Genomic DNA, 26976 nt, shown 5'->3' on the forward strand with positions numbered 1-26976 from the left:
GACAACTGTGACATCAGAAGTCATTATTACCCAGAAATATTTATATCCCAAACTTGAATAATTAGTTTTTCATGAACCATAGTCCAAGTCAACCCTTTACTGAATTCTACCCTCTTTTTCTTTAATACTCATTTGAATATTACATTGAATTCCTATTTTCATGGCCAATGGTGGAAAAGTTTGAAAATGACAAAGTAATTTACAATATAGATTTTGATAATAATTGGACCTAGAGATTATCATATTGAGTGAATAAGTCAGAGAAAGACAAATATATATATAATGTACATGTGAAATCTTTTAAAAATGATACAAATTCTATTTACAAATCTAAAACAGACTCACGGACATAGAAGACAAACTATGGTTACCAAAAGGTAAAAGGCAGGGAGGGGTAAATTAGGGGTAGGGGATTAACAGAGACACATTACAATATATAAAATAGATAAACAAGGATCTACTGTACAGCACAGGGAACTATATTCAATTTCTTATAATAACCTGTAATGAAAAAGAATCTGAAAGGAGAAAACATATGTTTGTATAACTGAATCACTTTACACCTGAAACTAACATTGTGAATCAATTACACTTCAATAAAATTTTTTTAAAACACAATATATCACACACAGAAATAAAATTAATTATATTACATAGGCTTATAAACTAAAGTGTGTTTAAAAAGCTGAAAACTCAATGGAAATACCATCTATGTGTGTGCTTTCAAAGTGGACATTCTAAAGTGCACAGCTTTGTGTGAGGGGGCCTCCCCCAGGTGGCTAGACGCCCATGTGTCCCACCGTGTCCTGGGGGCCGGAGGTCCTCACTGATCTGTACATCATTCACTCCTTTCTCCCACCCATGCTTGAAGGGTGGTGCCGCCACCCCCAGCGGATGGTGGACCTTGTGTTTGTTGGCTTGGTTAGTGTGTGCATGTGTGTGTGTATGTGTGTGTAGCAGCCCATGTAAGTCAGCAGACTTCCCATTTCAGTGCTCACACCAAGAGCTCTCTCTTCACCTGCATGTGCAGTGTCCTGGTGTCCAGGAGGAGTCAAAACCACACTCAAGGTCGAGGCTCCTCAGCTGAGCACTGAGACAGCCCTCTCCAGACAGGGACATTTCAGTGTTGAGTGAAAGATACTTTTCTGCCCACAAAAGCACTCCAGTATATGTAGTTTTATATCACACGCCTGGTAAATCTTATGATGGCCTTTCCATTGAACTCAGCTTTGAGTATTGTAAAGGAAATTCTATGAAGCTTATAAAACAGCAATATGTTGATCAGCTACTTTAATTTAGGCTGTAGAGTCTATCTTAGAGTCCTTTTCTCACTCATAATTTCTTCTTATTGGATTCTTATTGGCTTGTTTGCCTGAATTATTTGTAATATTCTTCTTGTTTTCACTCCTCTGATTTCTGATTATGGTATCTGTCCAAACAAGGTCGGTTTAATCAGCCTGGAGCTGAAAGACTTGACAGATGGGGTTAAGAAACATCTGACTCCTAACCCTGTGTGGTTGGCGGGAAGGCAAGCCCCTTAGCCCACTTTCTTTGCCCCGAGTTCTTTACACGCTGGTTTCAGATTGGGGCTCAGATTCGGTGGCTGGCCTGCAGCAGGGAGGCTGTGCTGCCTGGCGGGCTGCGGGGGACCAGGATCCGGGGGGAGGAGGACTAGCCTCTGGCCTGGCGCTGTCAATTCTCTGGGCTAAATCCTCAACCCGCCTGCCTTTACAGTGAGTTCTGCTGAGATGATCTCCTTTTACGGAGATGTTGGTGATAATCCCAAGAAGTGCTAATTGTCCTGAAAAAAGGCGTCACAACTGAGCTGTTTGCAAAGGAAGCTGGAGGAAAGGCAGAGGGGTGCCTGGCTGCCTGCCTCCAGCCTGAGCTCCATCCCTCCCACCCTCTCTGCACCTTCTCGCCTGGCTTTCTCTGTCTAGGGAGCATTTTGGGGCAGCTGCTCCTTGCCAGACTCAGAGCACAGCGGTGCAGGGGACACCCATGTGGCACCGCCACTTTCCCACCAAGGACTTAGGGACTAGTTGAGTGAACTAGTGAAGGAACGATGTGAAGAGTAGCTGCGTCTACTGCCCATCTCTGCCCGGCCTCAAGAGGCGCTTAAAAGGGAGCTGCTACCGGGAGGGGCCCCGTGCTTGGTCTCCTCCGAAGTCATCGGAGCTTAGGGTTGAATAGGCTCTAGTGTTTACTCCCGCGCATCTAAGTTGTTTACCTTGAAGTACCCAGGAAAGCAAGAAAGGCTTTCTTGAAAATGTTTATTAAACGATACAAATATGCATCTAACGCGCCAGTTTATAAGAAATCAAACAAATCGGTTACTTCCAACATAGAAAATCAAAGAGGCCGCCCAAGCCCGGCCCACCCCCCACCCCCACCCCCCCCCGCTCCTTCCCGTGGCGCCACCCGGCTCGGCTAGCTGGGTGGCCGGGCAGGGTCCCGCCGCGGCGGAGTCGCAGGTCGGGTCAGCAGGCTCCCGCCTCGCTGAGGATGTATTTCAGGAGGAGGCAGGGCAGGAGGATGAGAACACTCCGTGTGCGCCACGCGCTTCGTGCATTAGCGTGGGAGGCCAGGAAGTCTTTCAGATCTGGGGGGAAAAAAAATCCCAAGAGTGTATAAGACACGCTGCGGCAGGCTTGCTTTCAGAGGGTGAAGCTTGGAGAGGGTGTAGTTCAGTGGCAGAGCGCATGCTTAGCATGCATGAGGTCATGAGTTCGATCCGTTAAATAAAAAATAATAAATAAATAAACCTAATTACCTCTCCCCTCCACCAGAAAAAAGGAAGGAAGGAAGGAAGGAAGAAAGAAAAGAAAAGAAAAGAGAGTGAATCGGAGATGTTTGCACCTGCTCTGATAAAAGCCCCTTTCTGCCTGCGCCTCCTCACTAGACCTTGCCCAGCGGCAGGCTAGCTCATACATCCCCTTCGGCTTAGTCCGCAAACAGCGGGATGTTTGTGTAACTTGGAGAGCTAAGGAGAATCTGTTTACTGTTTTAAAGGCTCACAAAGAAACAGGCCTTCAGCTCCTCTCATTTTGCGCAGGAGCTGACCAAGGTGATCTTTGAGAGTTCCATGCCAAGTCATTTAGCAATCAGGGACAGGTAGATCTGATTTAAAATGTCATCGAATAAAACTGCTTGCCTCCATCCGTTGCAAAGAAGGTCCAACTTTTCCCTCAATTAGTCCTAACACTACTGCTTTGACTAGGAACCATTTATTAAAAGGGAGGAAAGTACCCATTTCTACAGCAATGGCAGACATCCCCGCGGAGGAAGTGACAACCGGACGCAGCTGCACAGCACTGGGGGCTGGGCCCCACCTGGAGTGCCCCTCTCCCCAGGGGTGGCAGTGTGGCTCCTCCACTGCAGGTCTCACTCTGAGCCCCAGGGGTCCGTGAGTCTGGCTTTCTGGATGGCTGGGACGCCAGCCCAGAGGTGTTAAGTGGGAATCTCTGGGGTAGTGGGACCAGGCTTAAGTCCCCTGTGGTGAGTGGTTACTAACAGGTGAAGCTGACAAGCCCCACAGGCACGGCCACAGGCAGGGGCACCAACCCCACTGAGGATTCTCACAAGCAAATCTGGAGCTGGATGTGAGGCGGTCTGGGCAGGGAAGCCTGCAGATAAGGGCGAGCCCAACTTACAGGGAGCCTTCTCCCCAGGGCCGCTGGGCAGAGGCCAGCCTGCTCTTCCCCTAAACAAACCCTCCCAGCTCCGCCCTCTAGGGTAACTTCAGAAGATGCCCTCTGTGCGTGAGAACCTGTGGTGCACATAGACCGGTAGAAACTAATGAGTAATGACAAAGACAAGCCACTGCAGCAGGGACCCGCCCTGCATCTGTCCATAGGTAACTGCCGTGGGAAAGGCCAGGAGGTCATGCTCAGCACAGGACCCAGGCCAGGCCCACTCCAGACCCGGGCACCCTTCCCCACACCACCCCACCGTGGGAGATGGTCATTCCAGGGTCCAGGAACCCCACGAAACAGGAACCTTAGCATGTGGGCCCAGAGGTGGCTCCAGGAAAGCTGAGGGTCTGACAGGTGTTCCCAATGGGAGAAGCAGCTTTGCAGGTGAAGGAGGGGTCAGCCTCTAATGAGCTTCACTGTTGACCTTCCCCTGGTGGAAGGGGCCAGGCTGCCCCTAGAGAAGGATCCAGGCCCTATTGGCAGTCTTTTCTCATACATGAACTCAAAGGCCATTGTTATGGTCACAATGACTCTAATGACAAAGTCAGTACAGAATTTGGTTAGGCTGATTCAGCCCCTCAAGCAGGGGTCCCCAAACTGAGGCTGTGAGCACCATGCAGTGTCCCTCCCAGGGGACCCAAGGTCACCCACTGAGCTTAGAAAGAAAATATTAGAACTTCCACTATATATTTATAGGAAATTTTTAAATAAGCTTTATTTATATTTACTGATTATTAGAATGGACGGAATCAATGGTCCTACGGCCCACCATTATTTTATGTCACACCAAAAGGGAAACTCTGCTGCTGGTGGATGACTTACTATAACCTAGGATTTTAATGATATATTTATCACAAGCCCTTTTTTTAGACTTAGACACAGCAGAGATTTTTCATCACGTATGTTAGTCTTACGCGTGCGTAAAAAGGACGACAAAAGCGAAACCACGCTTGCGCATGCTCAGTGTGGCACTGTGGCACCAGCACTCAGCGCGGAACGTGCTCAAGTGCTTTCACTGATGGGGCGAGGATTTTAAAAAGTTTGGATGAGGGTAACATTACATTTCAGTATGAAGTCCAGAATCAGCATTCCCTAAACTCTCCAATTTGCAGATATCCCTGGATGCCCGCTGACTTCCTCTCTCATTACGACACCAGAGAAGCTCCCCCACTAGAATGGCACCTACCATGGGAGAACGTCCCAGAGGGGTCTGACAAAGGGCCTGCCCTCTCCCGGGCAGCACACCCAGGCTTGGAGCCAGCTGGGGCCAGGACCTGGGAGGGGGCCATCCTTCCCACAGGCCCGAGACCGGCTCCGGCCAGAGACCTGCTGCGGCCCACAGACATTGATTTGCTTGTCGATTGATTGGTTGATTGATTTGTGCCAGAACTATAATTTTTTTTAATTGGGTTTGAAGCAAATGAGGTGAGGCTTGATCTGACCCCAGTCTGACATCAATATGACCTGTTTATCACTGAAGGCATTCCAACCTGCTACTTCTGGTGTCAGAATTTAGGCTCTAAGTTTTAGAATATAATAGTCCTTGATGTTAATGAAATACTTAATTCTCTGGGCTGGGACAGGAAGAATCTCCCTCCTGGTATAATGAGACTTTGGGCTGCTTCAAGGACTAAGCAAACGTCCCTCAAGCTTCAAGCTTGTCTAGATTTTTTTTAAACCCTAATTGAAAATGCTCATCAAAGAGGGCGGGTATAGCTCAGTGGCAGAGTGTGTGCCTAGCAAGCACAAGGTCCTGGGTTTAATTCCTAGTACCTCCATTAAAAAATAAATAAAATCTAATTACCTCCCCTCCCAAAAAAGTGTACAGTGCTGTATGTCAATTACATCTCAACAAAACTGGAAGAAAAAAAGAATGATTTTTTTAAAAAAAGAAAAAATTGCTCATCAATTATGGCATAGCGGGTATCATTCACAACCTAAAACACACATTTTGGTAGATATGCATATACATGCTAGATTATGAAGTAATTCTTTCTAACCTCATTGTACTGACTTGAATACTATTGATGGTGATGGTAATAATGTAACAATAATTTATTTTATGTATAATATGAAACAGTTATAGGGCCTTTTCATCTTAACAAGTCAATAGGGTAAGTGTTGCTGCTGTGGAGATTGAAGCACAGCTATTTAACCTTTCATAAATATCATAAACATTACCACAAGCAATCTTGGTGCTGGGAGGGTATAGCTCAGTGGTAGAGTGCGTGCTTAGCATGCATGAGGTCCTGGGTTCAATCCCCAGTCCCTCCATTAAAAAAAAAAACATATTCTTGGGGATTTGAACAAGTACTTTGGGGGATTTTCCATGCTTTTCTATTATGCCACATTGCCTCTTTTAATGCAAAATTAACAAATGTAAATGAAGAAAATAATAGAATGGTAGCTACCTGGTCTAAAGCATATGGTATTTAGAACAGTAAAAATTAATTATTTTAATTATAATATAATAGTAGCTAATAACTTATATGGTGTTTCTTCTTTGATGCTGTATTCGGAACTAAAAGGTCAAAGGTCACCCATTCAATATTTATTCAGAATTATTTTGCTCAAAGCATCATTTTAGGTCATGGAACAGAAAAATTAAAAAATAGTTCACACCAACAAATATGACTATTTTGCACAAATTTTATACTTCCACATCTGGGAGGGTGGAGGGTAGGTTATCCTCATTTCACACGAGGAAACTGGGGAAGAAATACTGTTCTTCTGAAACAGAATGGCAAACATGCCTTTGAACAGATATTATATGGGGATTAAGAAAGCCTGTCATTCTTGGACCCACAGAGTATCAGAGCCAGGAGGGCCCTTGGAGACCCTTTGGCTTTCGGGTCCCTGGAGGAACAAGAGGAGCAGGATTTTGTCGTATGTTGTTAACTTTTTGTGATCCCCCATCCATGTGTCTTTTCACATCATTAGAATTATACATACAGTTTTCCTTTCTATCTTCCATACATTCTTCAAAATCATCATAATATCCCATTAAAGGATTTAAAACATTTACTTACCTATTATTCTGCTGCTGGATTTAGAACATGGACAGATTTTCAATATTCTAAATAACACTATCAAAAATACCTTCTTTAAGAGCCCAGAAATAAACCTATGCACTTACAGTCAATTAAACTATGACAAAGGAGACAAAAATATACAATGGAGAAAAGACAGTCTCTTCAATAAGTGGTGCTGGGGAAACTGGACAGCTGCATGTAAAAGAATGAAATTAGAACATTCTCTAACACCATGTACAAAAATAAACTCAAAGTGGATTGAAGACCTAAATGTAAGACTGGATATTATAAAACTCCTAGAGGAAAACATAGGCAGAATGCTCTTTGGCATAAATCACAGCAATATTTTTTTTCAGATCTGTCTCCTAAAGCAAAGGAAATAAAAGCAAAATAAATAAACGGGACCTAATTAAACTTAAAAACTTTTGCATAGCAAAGGAAACCATTGTCAAAACAAAAAGACAACCTACTAAATGAGAGAAAATATTTGCAAATGATATGACCGGTAAGGGGTTAATATCCAACATACATAAATAGCCCATACAACTCAACTTCAAAAAACCTAACAACTAGATTGAGAAAATGGGCAGAAGAAGTAACTAGACATTTTTCCAAAGAGGAAATGCAGATGGCCCACAGGCACATGAAGAGATGCTCAATGTCACTAACTATTAGAGAAATGCAAGTCAAAACCACAGTGAGGTACCACCTCACACCTGTCAGAATGGCTATCATCAAAAAGAACACAAATAACACATGTTGGCAAGGATATGGAGGAAAGGGAACCCTCATACACTGTTGGTGGGAATGTAAACTGGTGCGGCAACTGTGAAAAACAGCATGGTGGTTTCTCAAAAACTGAAAATAGAACTACAATATGACCCGTCAATCCCACTGCTAGGTATATATCCAAACAAAAACAAAAACACTAATTCAAACAGAGACATGCACCCCCTGCGTGCACAGCAGCATTATTTACAATTGCCAAGGTGTGGAAGCAATCTAACTGCACACTGACAGATGAATGGATAAAGAAGATGTGGCACAAACACATACACACAATAGAATACTACTCAGCCATAAAAAGAATGACATTTTGCCATTTGCAGCAACATGGAGGGACTTAGAGGGTATTATGCTAAGTGAAATGAGCCAGACAAAAACAAACTCTGTATGATGTCACTTATATGTGGAATCTAAAAAATACAATGAACTAGAGAATAAAACAAAAAAGAAGCAGACTCACAGATACAGAGAACAAACTAGTGGTTACCAGCTGGAGGAGGGGAGGGGGAGGGGCAATAAGAGGTAGGGGTAAATAAAAGGCTTATTATGGTATTATATGAAATCATGTGTGAAACTTTTGAAAAATGTAAAGCACTATAGAATTTAAAGATTCTTTCATTCAATTAAAAAAAGACATATTTAGGGCAAATCTACTCAGTGGCTCAGAGAAAAGTTTAATAAAAAATGTGATTTTGCCAATAAAAGTTATGATTATATTCATAATGAAATTTTAGTGTTTAAAAAAACACTCAAAAAAAAAACCCTTCATTTTATACTGATAATTATAGGAAGAGTACAGAATAGTAAAGGGGTTCAGAATCAGACCCCAAGCCCTTGTGCACTTTTGGTGGAAATGTACATTTGTGCAGCCCTTATGGAAACCAGTATGGAGGTTCTTCAAAATATTAAAAATAGAACTACCATATGATCCAGCAATTCCATTTCTGGGTGTTTATCTAAAAGCAATGAACACACTAACTTGAAAAGATACATGCACCCCCATGTTCATTGCACATTATTACAATAGCCAAGACATAGAAGCACCTAAGTGTCCACTGATGGATGAATAGATTTAAGAAGTGTGAGATATATGTGCAATACATATTATTGATATAGAAAATGTGAGATATATATAATAAAATATTGTTCAGCCATTAAAAAAAAAAAAGAAAATCTTGCCATTTGCAACAACATAGGTGGACCCTGAAGGCATTCTGTTAAGCAAAGTAAGTTAGACAAAAAAGACAAATACCATCTGATCTCACTTTTTTGTGGAATCTAAAAAAAAAGAAAGAAAGAAACCAAACTCATAGATACAGAGAACAGCCTGGTGGTTGCCAAAGGTGGGGCAGGGAGTGAAATGGGTGGAGGGGGTCAAAAGGTACGAACTTCCATTTATAAAATAAATAAGTCCTGGGGACGTAATGTGCAGCGTGGTGACTATAGTTAACAGTACAGTACTGCATATTTGAAAGCTTCTAAGAGATTAGATCTTAAAAGTTCTCATCACAGGAAAAAAAAAAGTATCACTACATGTGGTGATGAATGTTAGCGAGACTCGCTGTAGTGATCATTTCTTAACATATACAAATCACTGTGTTGTGCACCTAAAGCCAATACAATGTCATACGGCAATTATATCTCAACTTAAAAATCAAGTGTTTGACATAGTTCAGGGATGTGCTTATGTGCTCTGTGAATGGCAGCAGTTTTATTCACAGATTAACATTAATTATATATGAATTACCATTATGTCAATGTTTATATCAATATAGTATGTTAATCTATAGTATCTTTAAATAATTTAAATGTTATTATAAAACATCATAGTGTTTCTAAATTAACAACTAACCTGGTGATTACCTCTTAAGTAAAAAAAAAAAGAATCATCCTGTTTACTAGCTGGAGGAGTTAACCACTCTGAGCCTCAGTTTCCTCATACATAAAAGGTATAATACTATTTCATAGGCTTGTTAATAAGAGAATTGAACGGGATTAAGTGTATAAAGTGCCTGAAATATGCTGAGAGCTAACAGACAGGTATCATCACAATCACTGTCATCACATCACCATGACCGCTGTCAGCACAGCCACCACCATTGTCGCCCACCCCAAAGCATGATCAATGGATCAGAGCACAATCCGTCACTGTCCTTTTTGCAAGTGACAAATTACTCTGAAAGATGCCTGCACTATTTTGTTCAACTTTGATAAGCAGAAGCCATATTTTCGGAGTCACAAAACAAAAAGACAACCTACTAAATGAGAGAAAATATTTGCAAATGATATGACCGGTAAGGGGTTAATATCCAACATACATAAATAGCCCATACAACTCAACTTCAAAAAACCTAACAACTAGATTGAGAAAATGGGCAGAAGAAGTAACTAGACATTTTTCCAAAGAGGAAATGCAGATGGCCCACAGGCACATGAAGAGATGCTCAATGTCACTAACTATTAGAGAAATGCAAGTCAAAACCACAGTGAGGTACCACCTCACACCTGTCAGAATGGCTATCATCAAAAAGAACACAAATAACACATGTTGGCAAGGATATGGAGGAAAGGGAACCCTCATACACTGTTGGTGGGAATGTAAACTGTCCTTGGCAGAGAGCAGTCCCAGTCTTGATGTTTCCAAGAATGTGAAATTGTGAGCGGATATCCTGGGACCCAGTCCTTGCTCTGTTGCTTCTGAGCCCGAGCTGGCGTTGCTTAGGAGACTGGAAACGATCCCAGCCAGCCCCTTCCCCACATCGCTGCGGGCAGCCCCAGTGACAAGCGGGAAATGACTTCACCTGCAGGGTTACACAGCTACCACCTGCAATTCCAATGCCTAGTCCTTCATTTGTGTCCTCTTTTCTCTGGGGCATGGAAGGCGCAGCCAGTGAGCAGGACCAGCAGATGGAGAGCCCAGTAGGAGAGGGCAGGAGGAGCAGGACATTGTCCCATAAACCCACTCGCATCTATAGGCACTGCTGGCACCACACAGAGCTGGCTAAGAAGAAGGGGGAGCAGGAAGCGGGGCTGAAGGGCTCCACCCTACAAGGGCTGCTCCTCTCCTGCAGCTGGGACAGTGCACAAGGGGGGCTGATGTGGGGCTGAAGGGCTGCACCCCCATTAGGAGCATCCCTAGACTGCTAATCCTCCCCAAAGGGGAGGAAGGGGTAGGGAGGGGTGAGAAGGTGGCTTTAAAGCTGAGCATGCATGAACTGTGTCCTCCATTCATGGCCCCAACCAGGGCATCCCCCCGAGAGGGTGGGAGCAGGAAGGTGGCTTGAAGGGCTCCCCCCACAAGAGCTGCCCTCCATTGCGGTCGGGACAGTGCACAAGGGGATGCGAAGTGAGACTGGAGGCTTGTGCTACCGTTGAGTGTGCCTTAGGTTGTGGGATTTGCCCAGAGCTGCCTACGGTGCAAGGAGGAACAGGAGAGCCGGCGGAGGGGCTCCACAAGGCCCAGAGCTAACAAAGGGGGCTGAAGGGCTGTGCTGCCGTCAGCTGTGCCCCCTCTCCGCTGCCCCGGCCAGCGCTTACTGAATAGGGGCCAGAGCAAGGACGAGGGGTGCAAGCGCCGTGCCTCCTTCACCTGTGCCCCCGGGCCCTGCCCCAGGCGCCATCTCAGCAGAGCGGCTGTTTTCGGACCTAGGAAATCAGTGTTCCTTACTCAGTTTTACAAGGGAGACATTTGCATTGAGTTGGAAACTGCTGAGAATCTTCACAAAATTAGTGTTCACCCCGCATGTTCTCCACACCCCGCTAACTTTTATCTATTTACGCGGCAGGCCTGAGCCGTGGGTACAAGGCACCTTCCTTCCCAGGGGGCACGGACGCGGTGGCCTTGAAGAGCAGCGCCTGGCGGCGCAGGCCTGTCCCCGTCCTGCCGCAGGGTGTCCTTCGCATGCCACAGTTGAGAACGTGGTGTTGATGTCGTGCAAAGAAATCCGACAGAGATTTAGTTTGGGGAAACTGTCTGCCTGGGGTGGCTCTGTTTACCAGCTTGTGCGTGCCCCAAATTCTACTCTCTGTAAAGGACACTGTTTGGACATCACGTTGAAGCCCAATAATTGAGATATGGCAAATTTAGGAATGAATTTTTAAATGGTAATACTGATTTTTTTAAAAAAAAATTATGTGATTCACAGCGAATGTGACTTTCTCCAGGGATGAATGGCCCCAGATTGCTCATTCCTGTGTCTCCTGGCACAGGTAGATTTCTATGGATCCGTATTATAAAGAAGCAAATGCATGCGTGTGTGGACTGTGAGCCCAGGACGCGGGTCCGCTTACCGCAGCGGCCGGGTGTCTGGCGGGGGAGGCAGTGCAGGGCCGCAAAGACGCACCTGCAGAGGCGGCAGCCGCGGAAGGTCCAGGCTCCGTGCACCAGGGCGCCGCATTCGCTGGGGAGGCCCAGGCCCGGCGTTAGAGCGGCCGGCGCGCCGCCATGGCCCTGCCCCGGAGCGCGCCCCTGCCCCGGAGCGCGCCCCAGCCCCGCCCCCTAGCATCCAGGTCCCGCCCCTCGCACCTCCCCTCACCCCGCCCCCGGCGCACTGCTAGTCCCGCCCACTGCCCCCTCTCCAGCCCGCTCAACCCCGCGCCTACCTGTGCCTCTGGTCGTGCTCGCAGTAGCGACCGGTGAAGTGGGCGGGGCACACGCAGAAGCTGCCCAGCACGCAGGTGCCGCCGTTCCTGCAGCAGCGCGGGCGCGGGGGCGCACCTGTGGGGTCGTCTGGGAGTCAGCTCCGCGCTGCCCTCTCCGTTTGACATGTCCGAGGAGCGCCGAGCGAGATCGCCCCGGGAAGGCAATAAAATTAGTTCCCTGCTAAGAGTGTTTGCTCAGGTAAACCCTGCTTGTTAATTTAAGGATTAAAAACAAACTACCGGCGGTGCAAGCGGGTCGGGGCGAGCCCTATAACAGGCGGGGAACCCCTGCCCCCTGCAAGTAGGGTTTTCTTTCTTCCTTCCTTTCACATGGTAAAGTTAGGCTGTGAGTTCCCACAACAGTGCTTAAACACAGGCCTCCTGGCGGGGACCACCCACGGGTGCGAAGACGCCAAAAAAAAGTTTAAATCCCTCTCCGCCCCCACCGCCCCTTCCCCAGAGGGACACGACCTGGGGACCGCGGTCTGGAGCCTTAGAGTCTGCAATAAACCTAGCAAAGGTCCGCTATTATCTTAGGTTAGGATATTTGCTCTGGACCTACAGAGAAAAGGCATTTAAGAGCAAATGCAACTTTTACCAATGAAACAGTAAAACATTTTTTCAGAATAAAAGAACACCTAGCTATGAAATATTTTTTACTTATAGCGTATCATCATTTGAAGATGATAAAATGTTATCTCTTGGGTTTTTCTTTTGATCCTTAATTTATCCTAGGGTTTTGTTTTGTTTTTTTTTTTTTTTTCCAGATCCTAAACTCGGAGTCCACTGACTGAGATGACCTTTGTGTCAGCATCGCGACTTACGCTCCTGCAAAGCCGGGGAGTGGGGAAATGCACCCCGCGGCCTCCAGCCGTCTGCGCTGTCATTCATCTCCCTAAAATTATTCAAGGTCCAGTTGAGTGTTTTCTGCTGGAGCTTCTGAGCTGGAGCATTGTTGATTTCTTCTCTACTGCGTTTGTATTTCTCTCTTTGATAACCTTTTCAGAAATTTAAAACGTGAGACTAATAGTGATTGAGAAACAAATATACAATAAAAACCAAGAGACTATAAACAGAATGCTTCTTACTGTTTCCCACGTGGATCATCTCTAATGCCAAACTGATCAGAAACAGAAGCCTGGAATATTTAAAGAAAATTATTGAAGTTTCAAATATTAAAAAGTATAAGCATAAATTTACATATGTATAAAATGTCATGCAATCATATACAAATATATAAGTATATAAATGTATATGTTTAATGCATAATAAATGTTACCCATTTTGTAACTTGTAGAGTTTGATTAATGTTGTCAGTCCTTAGAAAGATTTTGAGACCAAGAAAGTGTACATACCCCTTGATGAGAAGCAACGCTGTAGGCGCACTGCAATCTATTCGAGGCTCTTGAACACCCCTCTTGGCTATAAGATCTGGGTGACATATGTCCTTACCTAACAGAGTGCCTCCGGGTCATTTTCCCACTGACACGTCTGGTATAAAAGGCTCCTTCTCTCATGGATACATTGCAGATGATTCCAAGGAAGTTGAAATTGAAGAGTTTTTGTATTTGCAGGTATCTTTACCACAAACCCTGGAATAGCTGCATCAGAACACAAGACGGATAAGTACAGAAGATGCAGGTGTCTCCTACCCTCTCCCCAGGCCGAGAAACAACAACGAGAAACCGCAGTGAGGTCTCTGAGTTCTGCTGGGCAACTCCCTTAGGCAGTGGTCTGCTGTGACAGTCAGGGCCAGCGCAGAACCTCAAGGACCAGCCCCTCAATGAGACCCGGCAGGGGGCGGGTGATGGGGGCGGCGCGGGGTGGAGACACAGGCTGATTCTCTCCCCAGCAGTGTTCACAGTGCTGATAGCAGCCTGAGCGTTCAACCCCTGATGCAAAACATCGGTGACCAAGGCAACAAGCTTTGCCCTCCCCCAAAAAACAAATAAACAAAAAATTAAAACTCCAATTTGAACAAATAAGTTTTCATAGGAAAATGGAGATTTTATATCGCACACTTCTTATACTGAAAAATGGTGAGGGGGCCCAGCAGGAGAAGGGAGCTGTTGTGTGGGATATGGCCAGCAGCCTTGGGTCCCAAAAGTCTTGAGCAGAGAACATGAATTTAAAGGGAGATAGTTCAAAACCTGCTTTCTGAGGATTCATCAGTATTTTCACAACCTGGTCCTTTTCTTTTCCCAGCACAGTGGCGAATATGTCATAATAATGACCCCCTTAATTTAGCGCCCCTCTGGGGAGGCACGATTATTACCCCCCAAAGCAAAAGGCGAGGCAACTGAGGCTTACAGTTTAAGCCCAAAACTTTTGGCATTTAGATTTTTGACAAACAAATGCACAGAAATTAAGAAGGCTGCAGGGCACTCGGTATCTGAAGACCACTGAGTGCCAGGGTCACTGCCACCCGCTAGTGTCTGGTGAGCAGCTTGCTCTGAATCCCAGAGGGGAGTGATTGTCAGTGGGGGTGCTCTTCTGGAACTTGCTAATTTCAGTTTTTCTAATTGCCAAAATAGTGACCGAGATCCTTTTTTCAGCAGCACAGAGGACATCCTGCAACTCTGGTACAAATTGCTCTATGATTTTAGAACTGCTTTCTAAACATAGCCTGCTTTCTCCAAAGATGAAATCGTCTTTGATACTGATTTAATGTTTTAAACCTTGAAATGGGAAGTTAATGAAAAAGGCTGTTAAGTAAACCAAGAACTGGGTGAGCCTGGCTGCCGTGTGGCCTCCCAAGAACTGGGTCTCAGTGGCAACAAAGCCTGCAGGGACTGTCTCCTCAGCCCTTCATGAAACTTCTATAATGGGAGTCACGACAAGTATACTTTTAGACTTAATGAGTATTACTTGTTAATTGCATAATTTAGTTATATCTAAATGTGAGTACATTTATGACTTTAAATCAATAGGAACTTTTTTATGAGCAACAAAAATCACAGATAAGCAAAAGTATTATATTTCTTTGAATGAAAAGTTTTAAAACTGTTCAATTTATAGGATGATACTGAATCCAAATCTTTCTGGTAATATTAAAGTTTTACAAGTGTTGCTCAAATCTGATTTTCCCCTTCAGTTTCTTTCATTGCATTTTATATTTTCAAATGTACACAAAAGCTAGGACAATGACCCAAAAAAAACTGGGGTTCAACAATTTAGTATCAACCTTTGCTGATTTCCTTTATCATCCCCCACACTTTTTCCCCTCTGAGGTTTTTCAAAGCAACTCTCAGATATCATGATATTTCCCATGTCAAATAAGGTTTTGAAAACTTGCATCTTGTAATAGATGAAACTGTAGAAGAAGGAAAGGAAGTGTCTTGCCAGAAAGACAGGGCTGAGAGGCTAGAAATAGCCATGAATGTCCTATCTCTGGCTGTTTGCTAAACCTCTGAAGTCAGCTCTGAGGAGGGAAAGGAAGGGCTGATGGCCTTGGGGTGATAAAACACTCTGTCACTTGCTCTCATTTACTTAAAGGTCTTATGAAAAGAGTTTTGCATTTCACTACCCAAGGAGCCTGTGTTTGCTTAGTGAACAAGGCCCGGCTGGAAGAGGTTGCCTGGGGAGTGGCTGGAGGCCCCCCGTGGTGGGCAGGCAGACCCCCTGGTCTGGGGAAGGTCCTCTTTCTTGTTATCAGTTGTAAACAGATAAGACTGGAGCCAGGCCGGCCACCCCTCAGTGCTCCAGTGGAACTTCTGGCTCATTTTGAGCTGACATAAGGTGTGGGAATTGGCATGCCCTGTCTCGGGACTGGAGACCATCCCACCTCTGCGTCCTCAGTACAGCAGTCACCGAGGAAATGTCCCACACCAATTAGGCAAGAGGGAGTTCTCCGGGACTGACTTTTGAGCAGTGGTTGTCCTGTGTGCTCACTGGGGTTTCCAGGAAGCTCTTGAACTGTGCTTAGGCCACACCTCAGACCCTGCTCAGAAGACAGAGCAGTTATCTCAAAATAAAACATTTAATCAGGCAAAAAAAAAAAAGGCCTTACATACTAGAAAACCTTGAAAACACTCCATTTGTGCTGGTTTGGGGACTCTGCCGTCAGGGCTGTCAAAATACTATGGGGGGAGCTACCATCAGGATTTTTAAAACCTGCCCAGGGGGTTCCAGTGTACAGCCCAGCCTGTGACCGCATCCAAGCCCTACCTGGCTGTGTGACCCCAACAATGGGAACCCTCGTCTTTGCACCCCTGCCTTCTGGCACAGTGCCTGATGCAGGGTACCACACAGCAGAGTCAATGTGCTGTCACACTTACACCCACTTGTCAGTAAGGGACTGCGATTTAAGAAGCTAAAAAAGCATCTTGGGGATTGTGACTAAGAAACAGCTGTGCAGAGACTCGAACACAGGTTCGTCTGACCTCAAATCTGTGTTTGCGGACATAGTGAGTAATCTGATGGTGACGGGGCAGGGGGTGGAAGGGATAAATTGGGAGTTTGGGATTTGCAGATACTAACTGCTATATGTAAAGTAGATACACAAGTTTCTTCTGTAGAGCACATGGAACTATATTCATTATCTTGTAGTAACCTATAATGAAAAAGAATATGAAAACAAATCTATGTATGTATCTGTTTGACTGAAACATTATGCTGTACACCAGAAATAACTGACGCACTGTGAACTGATTATACGTCAATTTTAAAAATCTGTGTTTGATTCAATTTGCTTTAAAATTATTTAGTGTTTGATATAGGCTAGGTATACTGTCCTCACTGAGTTGCACTGATTGTTTTGTTTTATGGTCATCACATCCAGATGACATAGATACTTTCCCATTTTGTAGGTGAGGAAAAATGAGGTTTCAGGAGTTGAGGACTTGCACAGTGCCTCCCAGCAGTGACGGCGGTCAGAAGCCAAGCTACTGAGCCGGCTGAGGGCTTCTGTGGGACACAGTGGAGGGCACTAGATGGAGGGACACTGCCCCCCTCCTGCAGGGAGGGATTTAGAGAGCAGAAAGCATTTACAAAAGTGGGACGATGATGGAGGTTACAGGAGGTGCGGGGAGGAAAGTTGAAAGCACTGACTTGACTATAGAGGGAAGGACGAGGGGGAGGGGACCTCAGGAGGGGTGGAAGGGCAGGAGGAGGAGGTGTGTGTGGAGACATGCGATGCTGGAGGAACTGTAGCATAGAAAGGCCAGAGGACCAGGAAACTGGAAGCTCCTCCAGGGACTCACACAGACCTGAGTAGGGATCAAATGGGATTAAAGAGAAAAGAGTAAATTCTAAACATATTTTTAATCACCAGTGTCATTTTCTCTGATTATGAAGAATGTACACAGGGAACTATATTCAATATCGTGTAGTAATCTATAATGAAAAAGAATATGAAAAGGAGTATATGGATGTATGTATCTGACTGAAACATTATGCTGTACACCAGAAATTGACACAATATTGTAAGCTGGCTATACTTCAGTTAAAAAAAAAACATAATGCATTCTGATGTTAGTCAATTTGGGAAGAACAGAAAAACACAAAAGAGAAGGTAAAACTCACTCGTATTCTCATTGCTCGGAAATGACTATTAGCTTTTTCATCCAAGTCCATTATTATCCCCCTTGTCAAAAATGAGGCAAGTGAGACTTAGAATTCAAGTTAGATTTTGGGAAAACATGAACTGTGCATGTTTAGAAGAAGCAGCCTGCAGGAAGCATGTGCAGTGTCTGAAGACCACTGAGCACAGGGGTCACTGCCACCTGCCACTGTGCCTTTTTTTAGATTAATCCTGGGTGATTTTTATATTTTCATTTTTTTGTAAATGATACGATCTTTGTTATGTGATTTTTCTCTTTGCCGTTTGTATTCAGGAATACAACTAAGTTTTTTTTAATTGTGGTAAAATATATACAACACAAAATGTCTTACAAGCTGCTGTAAAAACTTACCATAGACTGGGAGGCTTAAACAGCAGACATTTCTTTCTCACAGTTCTGGAGCCTCGGGAAGTCCAAGATCAAGGGGCCGACAGAATGGGTTCCTGGTGATGGATTCCTCTCTGCCTGGCTCGCAAACACCTGCCTTCTCACTGTGTCCTCATGTGGCAGAAAGGGAGGGCAGGAAGTAAGCTCTCTGGTCTCTGCTGACAAGGGCACCTATCCCACCTTGAGAGCCCCATCCTCATTACCTGATCTGAACCTCCTAAAAGTCTCATCTCCAAAATACCATCACATTGGGGGTTATGGCTTCAACACATGAATTTGGGGGACCCAATCCAGCCCATAGCAAAATTTGCCATTTTATCATATATAAGTACAATTCAGTGGTATTAATTACATGCACAATTTGTTTTGCAGCCATCACCACTAATTCAAAACATTTTCGTTACCCCAAAAGAAACTGTACCCATCAGGCAATAACTCCCCATTGACTGCCCACTTGGCCATAGGTAACCCCTAATATACTTTCTGTCCTTATGAATTTGCCAATTCTAGATACTTCATGTGAGTGGAATCATACAATATTTGCTCTTTTCCTTCTGGCTCATTTCACTTAGCTTCATATATTCAGGTTCATCCATGTTGTAGCCTGTGTCAGAACTTTATTCCTTTGCATGGCTAAGTACTATTCCATTGTATGTATAAATACCATATTTTATTTATCCATTCTTCTGAGGATGCACATTTGGTTTGGTTCCACCTTTTGACTACTGGGAATAATACGGCAATGAGCATTGGTGTGTAAATGCCTGTTTTGAGTTTTTTGTTTGTTTGTTTTTGAGTATAGTCAGTTACAATGTGTCAGTTTCTGGTGTACAGCATAGTGTCACAGTCATGCATATATATAGATATATTTGTTTTCATATTCTTTTCCATTAAAGGTGATTACAAGATATTGAATATAGTACCGAGTCCTTGTTTTTTAATTCTTTTTGAGCATATATACCTGGAATAGAATTGTGAGGTCATATGGTCATACTGTGTTTAACTTTAGGAGGCGCTGCCAAACTGATTTCCACAGTGGCTGCACCATTTTACATTGCTACCAGCAGTGTTCTAATTTTTCCACGTCTGCACCAACATTTGTTATTTTTTGTTTTCTGGTAATTGCCACCCTAATGGATGTGAAGTGACCGACGATTATGGTTTTGATTTGCATTTCCCTAATAGCTAGTGATGAGCATCTTTTCATGTGCTTATTGACATTTTTATATATTCTTTAGAGAAATGTACTATTCAAGTTTTCCCTGTTTTTAAATTGGGTTGCTTTTTTTTCTATTGTTGACTGGTGGCAGTTCTTTCTATGTTCTGGGTATGAGCCCCTAATAAAATATACAACTTGCAAATATTTTCTCCTGTCGTATAGATGATCTCTTCGCCATTCTTGTTAATGTCCTTTGATGAATGAAAGTTTTCGGTTTGGGAGTCTAATTTTTTCTTTTGTTGCCTAGTTCTTTTGGTGTCATACTTAAGAAACTATCACCAAATTAAAGGCCGTGAAGATTTCCCCCTATGTTTTCTTCTAAGAGTTTTATAGTTTTAGCTCTTAAGTTTGTATCTTTGATCCACTTGGTTAATATCTGTATATGGTGTAAGGTTAGGGCCCATCTTCATTCTTTTGCTTGTGGATGTCCAGTTTTCCTAGTACCATTTATTGAGGAGACAATTCTTCTCCTCGAATGGTTTTGGCATCCTTGTTGGAAATCAGTTGACCATAGATGAGAAGGGTTATATCTGGGCTTTCAATCCTGAGCCACCGGTCTGTCTATCCTTATGATAGTACCACACTTTTTCCCCACACATCTTGCTTACTCTAGCTTACTATTAAGATTTGAAATTGAAAAGTGTTAGTCCTTGTGTTCTGTTCTTTAAAAGATTGTTTTGGCTGTTTGATGCTCTTGAATTTTAGGATGGGATTTACTGTTTCTACAGGAAACATTGTTTGGATTTTGATAGGGATTGTATTGAATCTGAATATCACTTTGGGTAGTATTGGCATCTTAACAATATGAAGCCTTTCAATCCATAAACATGAAATGTCTTTCCTTTTATTTAGGTCTTTCAAATTTTCTTTCAACAATGTTTTATAGTTTTCAGTAGACACGACTTACACTGCCTTGGATAAATTTATCTCTTTTTGATGCTAGTGTAGGCTTTCTTAATTTCCATTTTTGGATTGTTCATTGCTAGTGTATAGAAATAAACTAATCTTGTGTGTTGATTTTGTATGCTATAACTTTGTTGAATTCATTTATTAGCTATAACGAGTTTTTTTGTGGAAGCTTTTTTGTGAAATTCCTTTGTGATTTCTCCTTTGTCATGTCAGTTCTTTGAGTGTGTTGTTTAGTTCCCACGTATTTGTGAGTTTCCAAGTTTTCCTTTTATTGGTGATTTCTAGTTTCATTCCGTTGTGGTTGGAAAGATAATTTGTATGACTTCAACCTCTAAAATGTAGTAAGACTTTTTTTTTGTGTGGCCTAACATATGGTCTACCCTGGAGAATGGCCCATGTGTACTTGAGAAGAATGTTTTCTGCTGCTGCTGAATAGAGTGTTCTGTATGTCTTTTAAGTCTTAATAGACCTGGTTGTTCTAGTCATAATTGAAAACAGGATATCACATTCTCCAATTATTATTGTAGAACTGTCTATTTCTCCCTTCAATTCTGTCAGATTTCACTTAGTGGAACTCGTTGTTAGGTGTGTGTATGTTTATAAATTTGTGTATCTTCTTCATGGATTAGAACTTTCATCAATATATAAAAGTACTTCTTTGTCTTTTGCAACCTTTTTTGCCTTAAAATTTCTTTTGTCTGATAATATAGCCACTGCTGCCCTCTTTGGCTACTATTTGAGTGAAATACCTTTTTCTATCCTTTAAATTTTAACCTATTTTCCCTTTGTATCTAGAGTGAGTCTTTTATAGATAGGCCATGTCCTTTACATTTTAATCCATCCTGCCAATATCTGCCTTTTAATTAGAGAGTTTAAAATAAGATTTTAATGGCTGCAAAGTATTCTTTTTATAAATTACCCACATTTTTAAAATATCCTATGCTGGACATTTTAATTATTTCTTTTTTTTAAACAATTTTGGACAAAAATATGATGAACATTTTTATCCACAAATTTCTGTGGATTATTTAGAGTAATAATAACTTAGGATAACTTTCTAGAAATAAAATTATTGGTTCAGACTCCTAATAGCCAAAGCAATCTTGAGAAAGAAAAACAAAGCTGAAGGCATCATGCTTCCCAATTTCAAACAATATTACAAAACTACAGTAATCAAAACAGCATGGTATTGGCATAAAGACAATTGCATAGACCAGTGAAAGAGAATAGAGAGCCCAGAAATAAACCCACACATATGTGGTAAATTAATTTGACAAAAGAGCCAAGAATATACACTGAGGAAAGGACAGTCTCTTCAATAAATGGTGTTGGGAAATTGGACAGCCATGTGCAAGAGAATGAAACTGGACCACTATTTTACACTATACATAAAAAATTAACTCAAAGTGGATTAAAGCCTTAAATGTAAAACCTGAAACCATAAAACTCCTAAAAGAAAATATAGGCAATAACCTCCTTGACATCAGTCTTGGTGATGATTGTTTGGATTTGATACCAAAAGCAAAGGCAACAAAAGCAAAAATAAACAAGTGGGACCACGTCAAACTAAAAAGCTTCCACACAGCAAAGGAAACCATCAACAAAGTGAAAAGGCAACCTACAGAATGAGGGAAAATATTTTCAAATCATATATCTGATAAGGGATTATTACCCCAAATATATAAAGAACTCACAAAGTCAATAGCAAAATACAAACAGACAAACAAACAAGCCCAAACAAGTAACAACAACAGCAAAACCCAGACAGTCTGATTTAAAAAACAGACAGAGGAACTGAATAGATATTTTTCCAAAGAAGATATACAGACAGTCAACAGGTATATGAAAAAGTGCTCAACATCACTAATCATCAGGAAAATGCAAATCAAAACTACAATGAGATATCACCTCACACCTGTTAGAACGGCAATTATCAGAAAGACGAAAAAATAACAAGTGTTGCTTTCATGTCTTGGTTGTTGTAAATAGCACTTCTATGGATACTGGGGTTCTTGTATCTTTTTCATTAAGAGTTTTCAGCTCTTCTGGATATGCCCAGGAGTGGGATTGCTGGATCACACGGTAACTCTATTTTTAGTTTTTTAAGGAAACTCCATACTATCCTCCATAGTGGCTGCACCAATTTGCATTCCCCGCAGCAGTGTAGAAGGATTCCCCTTTCTCCACACCTGCCCAGCATTTATTATTTGTAGCCTTTTTTGATGATGGACATTCTGACTGATGTGAGCTGGTACCTCATTGTAGTTTTGATTTACAATTCTCTAATAATTAGTGATGTTGAGCATTTTTTCATGTGCCTGTTGGCCATCTGTATGTCTCCTTTGGAGAAACGTCTATTTAGGTCTTCTGCCCATATTTTGATTGGGTTGCTTGTTTTTCTAATATTGAGCTGTATGAGCTGTTGTATATTTTGGAAATTAACCCCTTGTCGGTCATATCATTTGCAAATATTTTCTCCCATTCAGTAGGTTGTCTTTTCATTTTGTTTAGGATTTCCTTTGCTGTGCAAAAGCTTACAGGTTTGATTAGGTCCCCTTTGTTTATTTTTACTTTTATTTCTTTTGCCTTGGGAGGCTGATCTAAGGAAGTATTGCTGCAATTTATGTCAGAGAGTGTTTTGCCAATGTTCTCCTCTAGTAGCTTTATGGTGTCATGCCTTATATTTAAGTCTTCAGCCATTTTGAGTTTATTTTTGTGTATGCTGTGAGGCAGTGTTCTAACTTTATTGACTTACATGTGGTTGTCCAGCTTTCCCAACATCACCTGTTGAAGAGACTGTCTTTTCTCCATTGTATACTTGTGCCTCCTTTGTTGAAGATTGACCATAGGTGTGTGGATTTATTTCTGGGCTCTCTGTTCTTTTCCATTGATCCATATGTCTGTACGTGTGACAATATTATGCTGTTTTGATTACTGTAGCTCTGTAGTATTGTCTGAAGATTATGCCTCCAGCTCTGCTCTTTAGGAATCCTTAGGAATGCTTTGGCAGTTCTGAGTCTTTTGTGGTTCCATATAAATTTTAGTATTATTTGTTTTAGTTCTGTGAAAAATGTCCTGGGTAATTTGATAAGAACCACATTGAATCTCCAGATTGCTTTGGCTAGTATGGCCATTTTAATAATATTAATTCTTCCAATCCAAGAGCATGGGATATTTTTCCATTTCTTTCAATCATCTTCAGTTTCCTTTATCAATGTTTTATAGTTCTCAGTGTATAAGTTTTTCACCTCCTTGGTCAGGTTTATTCCTATGGGGTTTTTTTTAGGTGACTTTAAAGCAGTTTTTTTTTTACTTTCTCTTTCTGATATTTCATTGTTAGTGTAAAGAAATGCAGCAGATTTCCGTATGTTACTCTTGTATCCTGATACCTTGCTGAATTCATTTATCAGCTCTAATAGTTTCTGTGTGGAGTCTTTATGGTTTTCTCTGTAGGGTATCATGTCATCTGCATGTAATAACAATTTTACCTCTTCCCTCCCAATTTCGATACCTTTTGTTTCTTTTTCTTGTCTGATTTCTGTGGCTATGACTTCCAATGCTATGTTAAATAGAAGTGGTGAGAGTGGACATCCTTGTCTTTTCCAGTACTTAGTGGGAAGGCTTTCAACTTTTCACTGTTGAGTACTATGTTGGCTGTAAGTCTGTCATAAATAGCTTTTATTATGTTCAGATATGTTCCCTCTATATCCATTTTGGTAAGATTTTTTTATCATAAATGGATATTGAATTTTATCAAATACCTTTTCTGCATCTGTTGAGATGATTATGTGGTTTTTGTCCTTTCTTTTGCTATTGTGTATCACATTTATTGATTTGTGTATGTTAAACCATCCTTGTGAAACTCAAATGAATCCAACTCGATTGTGGCATATAATCCTTTTTACATACTGTTGGATTTGGTTTGAAACATAACCGTCCTTCAACAGATGAACGGATAAAGAAGTTATGGTGTGTACACACACACACACACACACACACACACAGAGGAATGGAACATTACTTAGCCATGAAAAAGAATGAAATATTGCCATTTGCAGCAATGTGGATGGACCTAGAGATTATCATACAAGTAAAGTAAGTCAGAGAAAGACAAATATCATATGATATCACTTATACATGGAATCTAAAAAAAGATACAAATGAACTTGTTTACAAAGTAGAAACAGACACACAGATATAGAAAACAAACTGTGGTTACCAAAGGACAAGGGGTGATAGGAATAAATTGGGAATTGGGTATTTACAGATATACACCACTATATATAAAATAGATAAACAATAAGGACCTACTGTATAGCACAGGGAACTATATTCAATATCTCATAATAACCTATTATGGAAAAGAATCTGAAAAAGAATATATATTCTACATACATATATATATATACATATATAAACTGAATCACTTAGCTGTACTCTTGAAACTAACACATTGTAAACCAACTACACTTCAAATAAAAAATAATAATAATAACAAGTGTTGGCAAGAATGTGGAGAAAAGAGAGCACTTGTGCACTGTTGGTAGGAATTGGTGCAGCCTCTATGGCAACCATTATGGAGGTTCCTCAAAAAATTAAAAATAGAACTACCATATGATCCAGCAATTCTGCATCTGAGTATTTATCCAAAGCAAATGAAAACACTAACTTGAAAAGATATCTACACCACCATGTTCATTATAGCATTATTTACTGTAGCCAAGACATGAAAAAAATTTAAATGTAGCCAAGACATGGGAAAAAACTGAAGGGTGAATGCATAAAGAAAATGTGATGTTATATATATACATACATATGATATTATTTAGCCATGAAAAAGACAGAAATCCTGCCATTTGTGACAACAAAGTTGGACCTTGAGGACATTATACTAAGTGAAGTAAGACAGAAAAAGAAAAATAATGTATAATCTCACTTATTTGTGGAGTCTAAACCAAACAAACAAACAAAAGTTATAGCTACAAAGAAAAGATTGGTGGTTGCTAGAGACTGGGGGGTAGAGAGTGGGAAAAATGTGGGAAGATGGTCAAAAGTACCAACATCCAGTTATAAAATAAGTAAGTCATGGAGACGTAATGTACAGAATGGTGACTATATTTAATAATACTGGGAATTTGACACAACATTGTAAAATGATTATAAATCAATAAAAAATGTTAAAAAAAAATAATACTGTATTATGTATTTGAAAGTTGCCATGACAGTAGATCTTAAAATTTCTCATCACAAGGCAAAAGAAAAAATATTTGTAACTATGTGTGGTATCTATAAAGAAAACTTTGCTGGCCATGTTCCATTTTTTACGTGCTGTCTGGGGCTGCTTTTGCAGTTAGCTGAAGCAAATCGGATGCAACACTCTTCACTTGGAACGGATGCTTGGCACACTCAGAATTGCACTGAGTAGGCTATAACTTGACAGCTGTTTCAGTGCCGCGCACTGTGACATTATATTGACTTTTATTACTGACACATGCCCATTATGTCAACAAAAAATGAAAAGTGGACTTTATGTTTCATTTTTAAAGCACACAGAAATGTAGATTATTTAATTGGATGGCAAAACATCATGTTCATTATGCGACAGCAACCTGGCTAAAACAATAAAATAGGTGTTGAACTTTCCAGTCTAAGCACTCACCACCACATTCCCAACTCACAGGAAGATGACAGTCAGACATCAGTCACTCATATGTGGAACAGAAAGAAAGAGAAAGAAAGAAAGAAAGAAAGAAAGAAAGAAAGAAAGAAAGAAAGAAAGAAAGAAAGAAAGAACGAACGAAAGAAAGACAAGAAAGAAAGAAAGAAAGAAAGAAGAAGAAAGAAAGAAAGAAAGAAGAAAGAAAAAGAAAGAAAGAAAGAAAGAAAGAAAGAAAGAAAGAAAGAAAGAAAGAAAGAAAGAAAGGAAGGAAGGAAGGAAGGAAGAAAGGAAGGAAGAAAGGAAGAAAAGAAAAGAAAAAATGACATGAACTCAACTACAAAACAGAAACAGACTCGCAGACATAGTAAACAGTCTTACAGTTACCAGGGAAAGGGATACATTGGGGAGTTCGAGATTTGCAAATGTTAACCACTATATATAAAAATAGATTAAAAAACAAATTTCTTCTGCACAGCACAGGGAGCTATATTCAATATCTTGTAATAACCTTTACTGAAGAAGAGTATGAAGATGAAAATATGTATATATATGCATGACTGAGACATTATGCTGTACACCAGAAACTGACCCATTGTAACTGACTATATACTTCAATTAAAAAAAAAAGTTTTTTTAAAGGAAAACTGGAAAATTTTAAGTGAGATCTCTCATCATAGCAGAATTTTTTCACAAAAATAAAAATGAGGCTGCAACCAAAGTCAGTCTCCAAATGTTGGAAAACAAGAAAAGTCATTTAACTGATGGTGAGTTAACTGAACTGATTTATTGCAGTAACTGAAAATAAACTTGTTTAAGACTATTGACCTTTCAGCTATAACAGCTGAAGAGTTGAGGACATTGGGAGCAACATTAGCAGCCAATTAAAATAAGGCAAATGTTTTCAAGTGATCTTCCCTGGCCTTTGATAAGCCTAACGGTGTTGCTGATACTGCCTGGTGTTGTTTATTTGAGAAACCACTTCTGAGTCTGAAGTGCCTAAAGAATTAGGCTGTAACGAGGACATTTTCAAAGAGGCTGAGAAAATGCAAATCCAGTACAACCTAAATGGAAACTGTTAAGGTGTGCT

General features: G+C 41.5%; 1 protein-coding gene across 5 annotated transcripts in view; it reads right to left on the minus strand.

The window, feature by feature from the left end:
- Positions 1–723: 723 nt before the first annotated feature.
- Positions 724–26976, minus strand: part of CFC1 (cripto, FRL-1, cryptic family 1) — a 31569-nt gene continuing 5316 nt past the window's right edge. For 2 of the 5 annotated variants that reach the window (XM_032479257.1, XM_032479259.1), the window contains 7 exons: positions 18067–18213; positions 13607–13755; positions 13243–13292; positions 12979–13152; positions 12116–12230; positions 11804–11913; positions 724–2602 (listed from right to left, as the gene is read on the minus strand). In XM_032479257.1, the coding sequence (XP_032335148.1) occupies positions 2481–2602; positions 11804–11913; positions 12116–12230; positions 12979–13152; positions 13243–13292; positions 13607–13671 (636 nt within the window). In that variant the 5' untranslated portion in view covers positions 13672–13755; positions 18067–18213 and the 3' untranslated portion in view covers positions 724–2480. Of the gene's footprint in view, positions 2603–11803; positions 11914–12115; positions 12268–12978; positions 13153–13242; positions 13293–13606; positions 13756–18066; positions 18917–26976 lie in introns of those variants that run through there. The other 3 variants (XM_032479258.1, XM_032479261.1, XM_032479260.1) reach the window with 3 other exon arrangements.

The sequence above is a fragment of the Camelus ferus genome, chromosome 5, assembly GCF_009834535.1.
Source record: "Camelus ferus isolate YT-003-E chromosome 5, BCGSAC_Cfer_1.0, whole genome shotgun sequence".
NCBI classification, from domain to species: Eukaryota; Metazoa; Chordata; class Mammalia; order Artiodactyla; family Camelidae; genus Camelus; species Camelus ferus.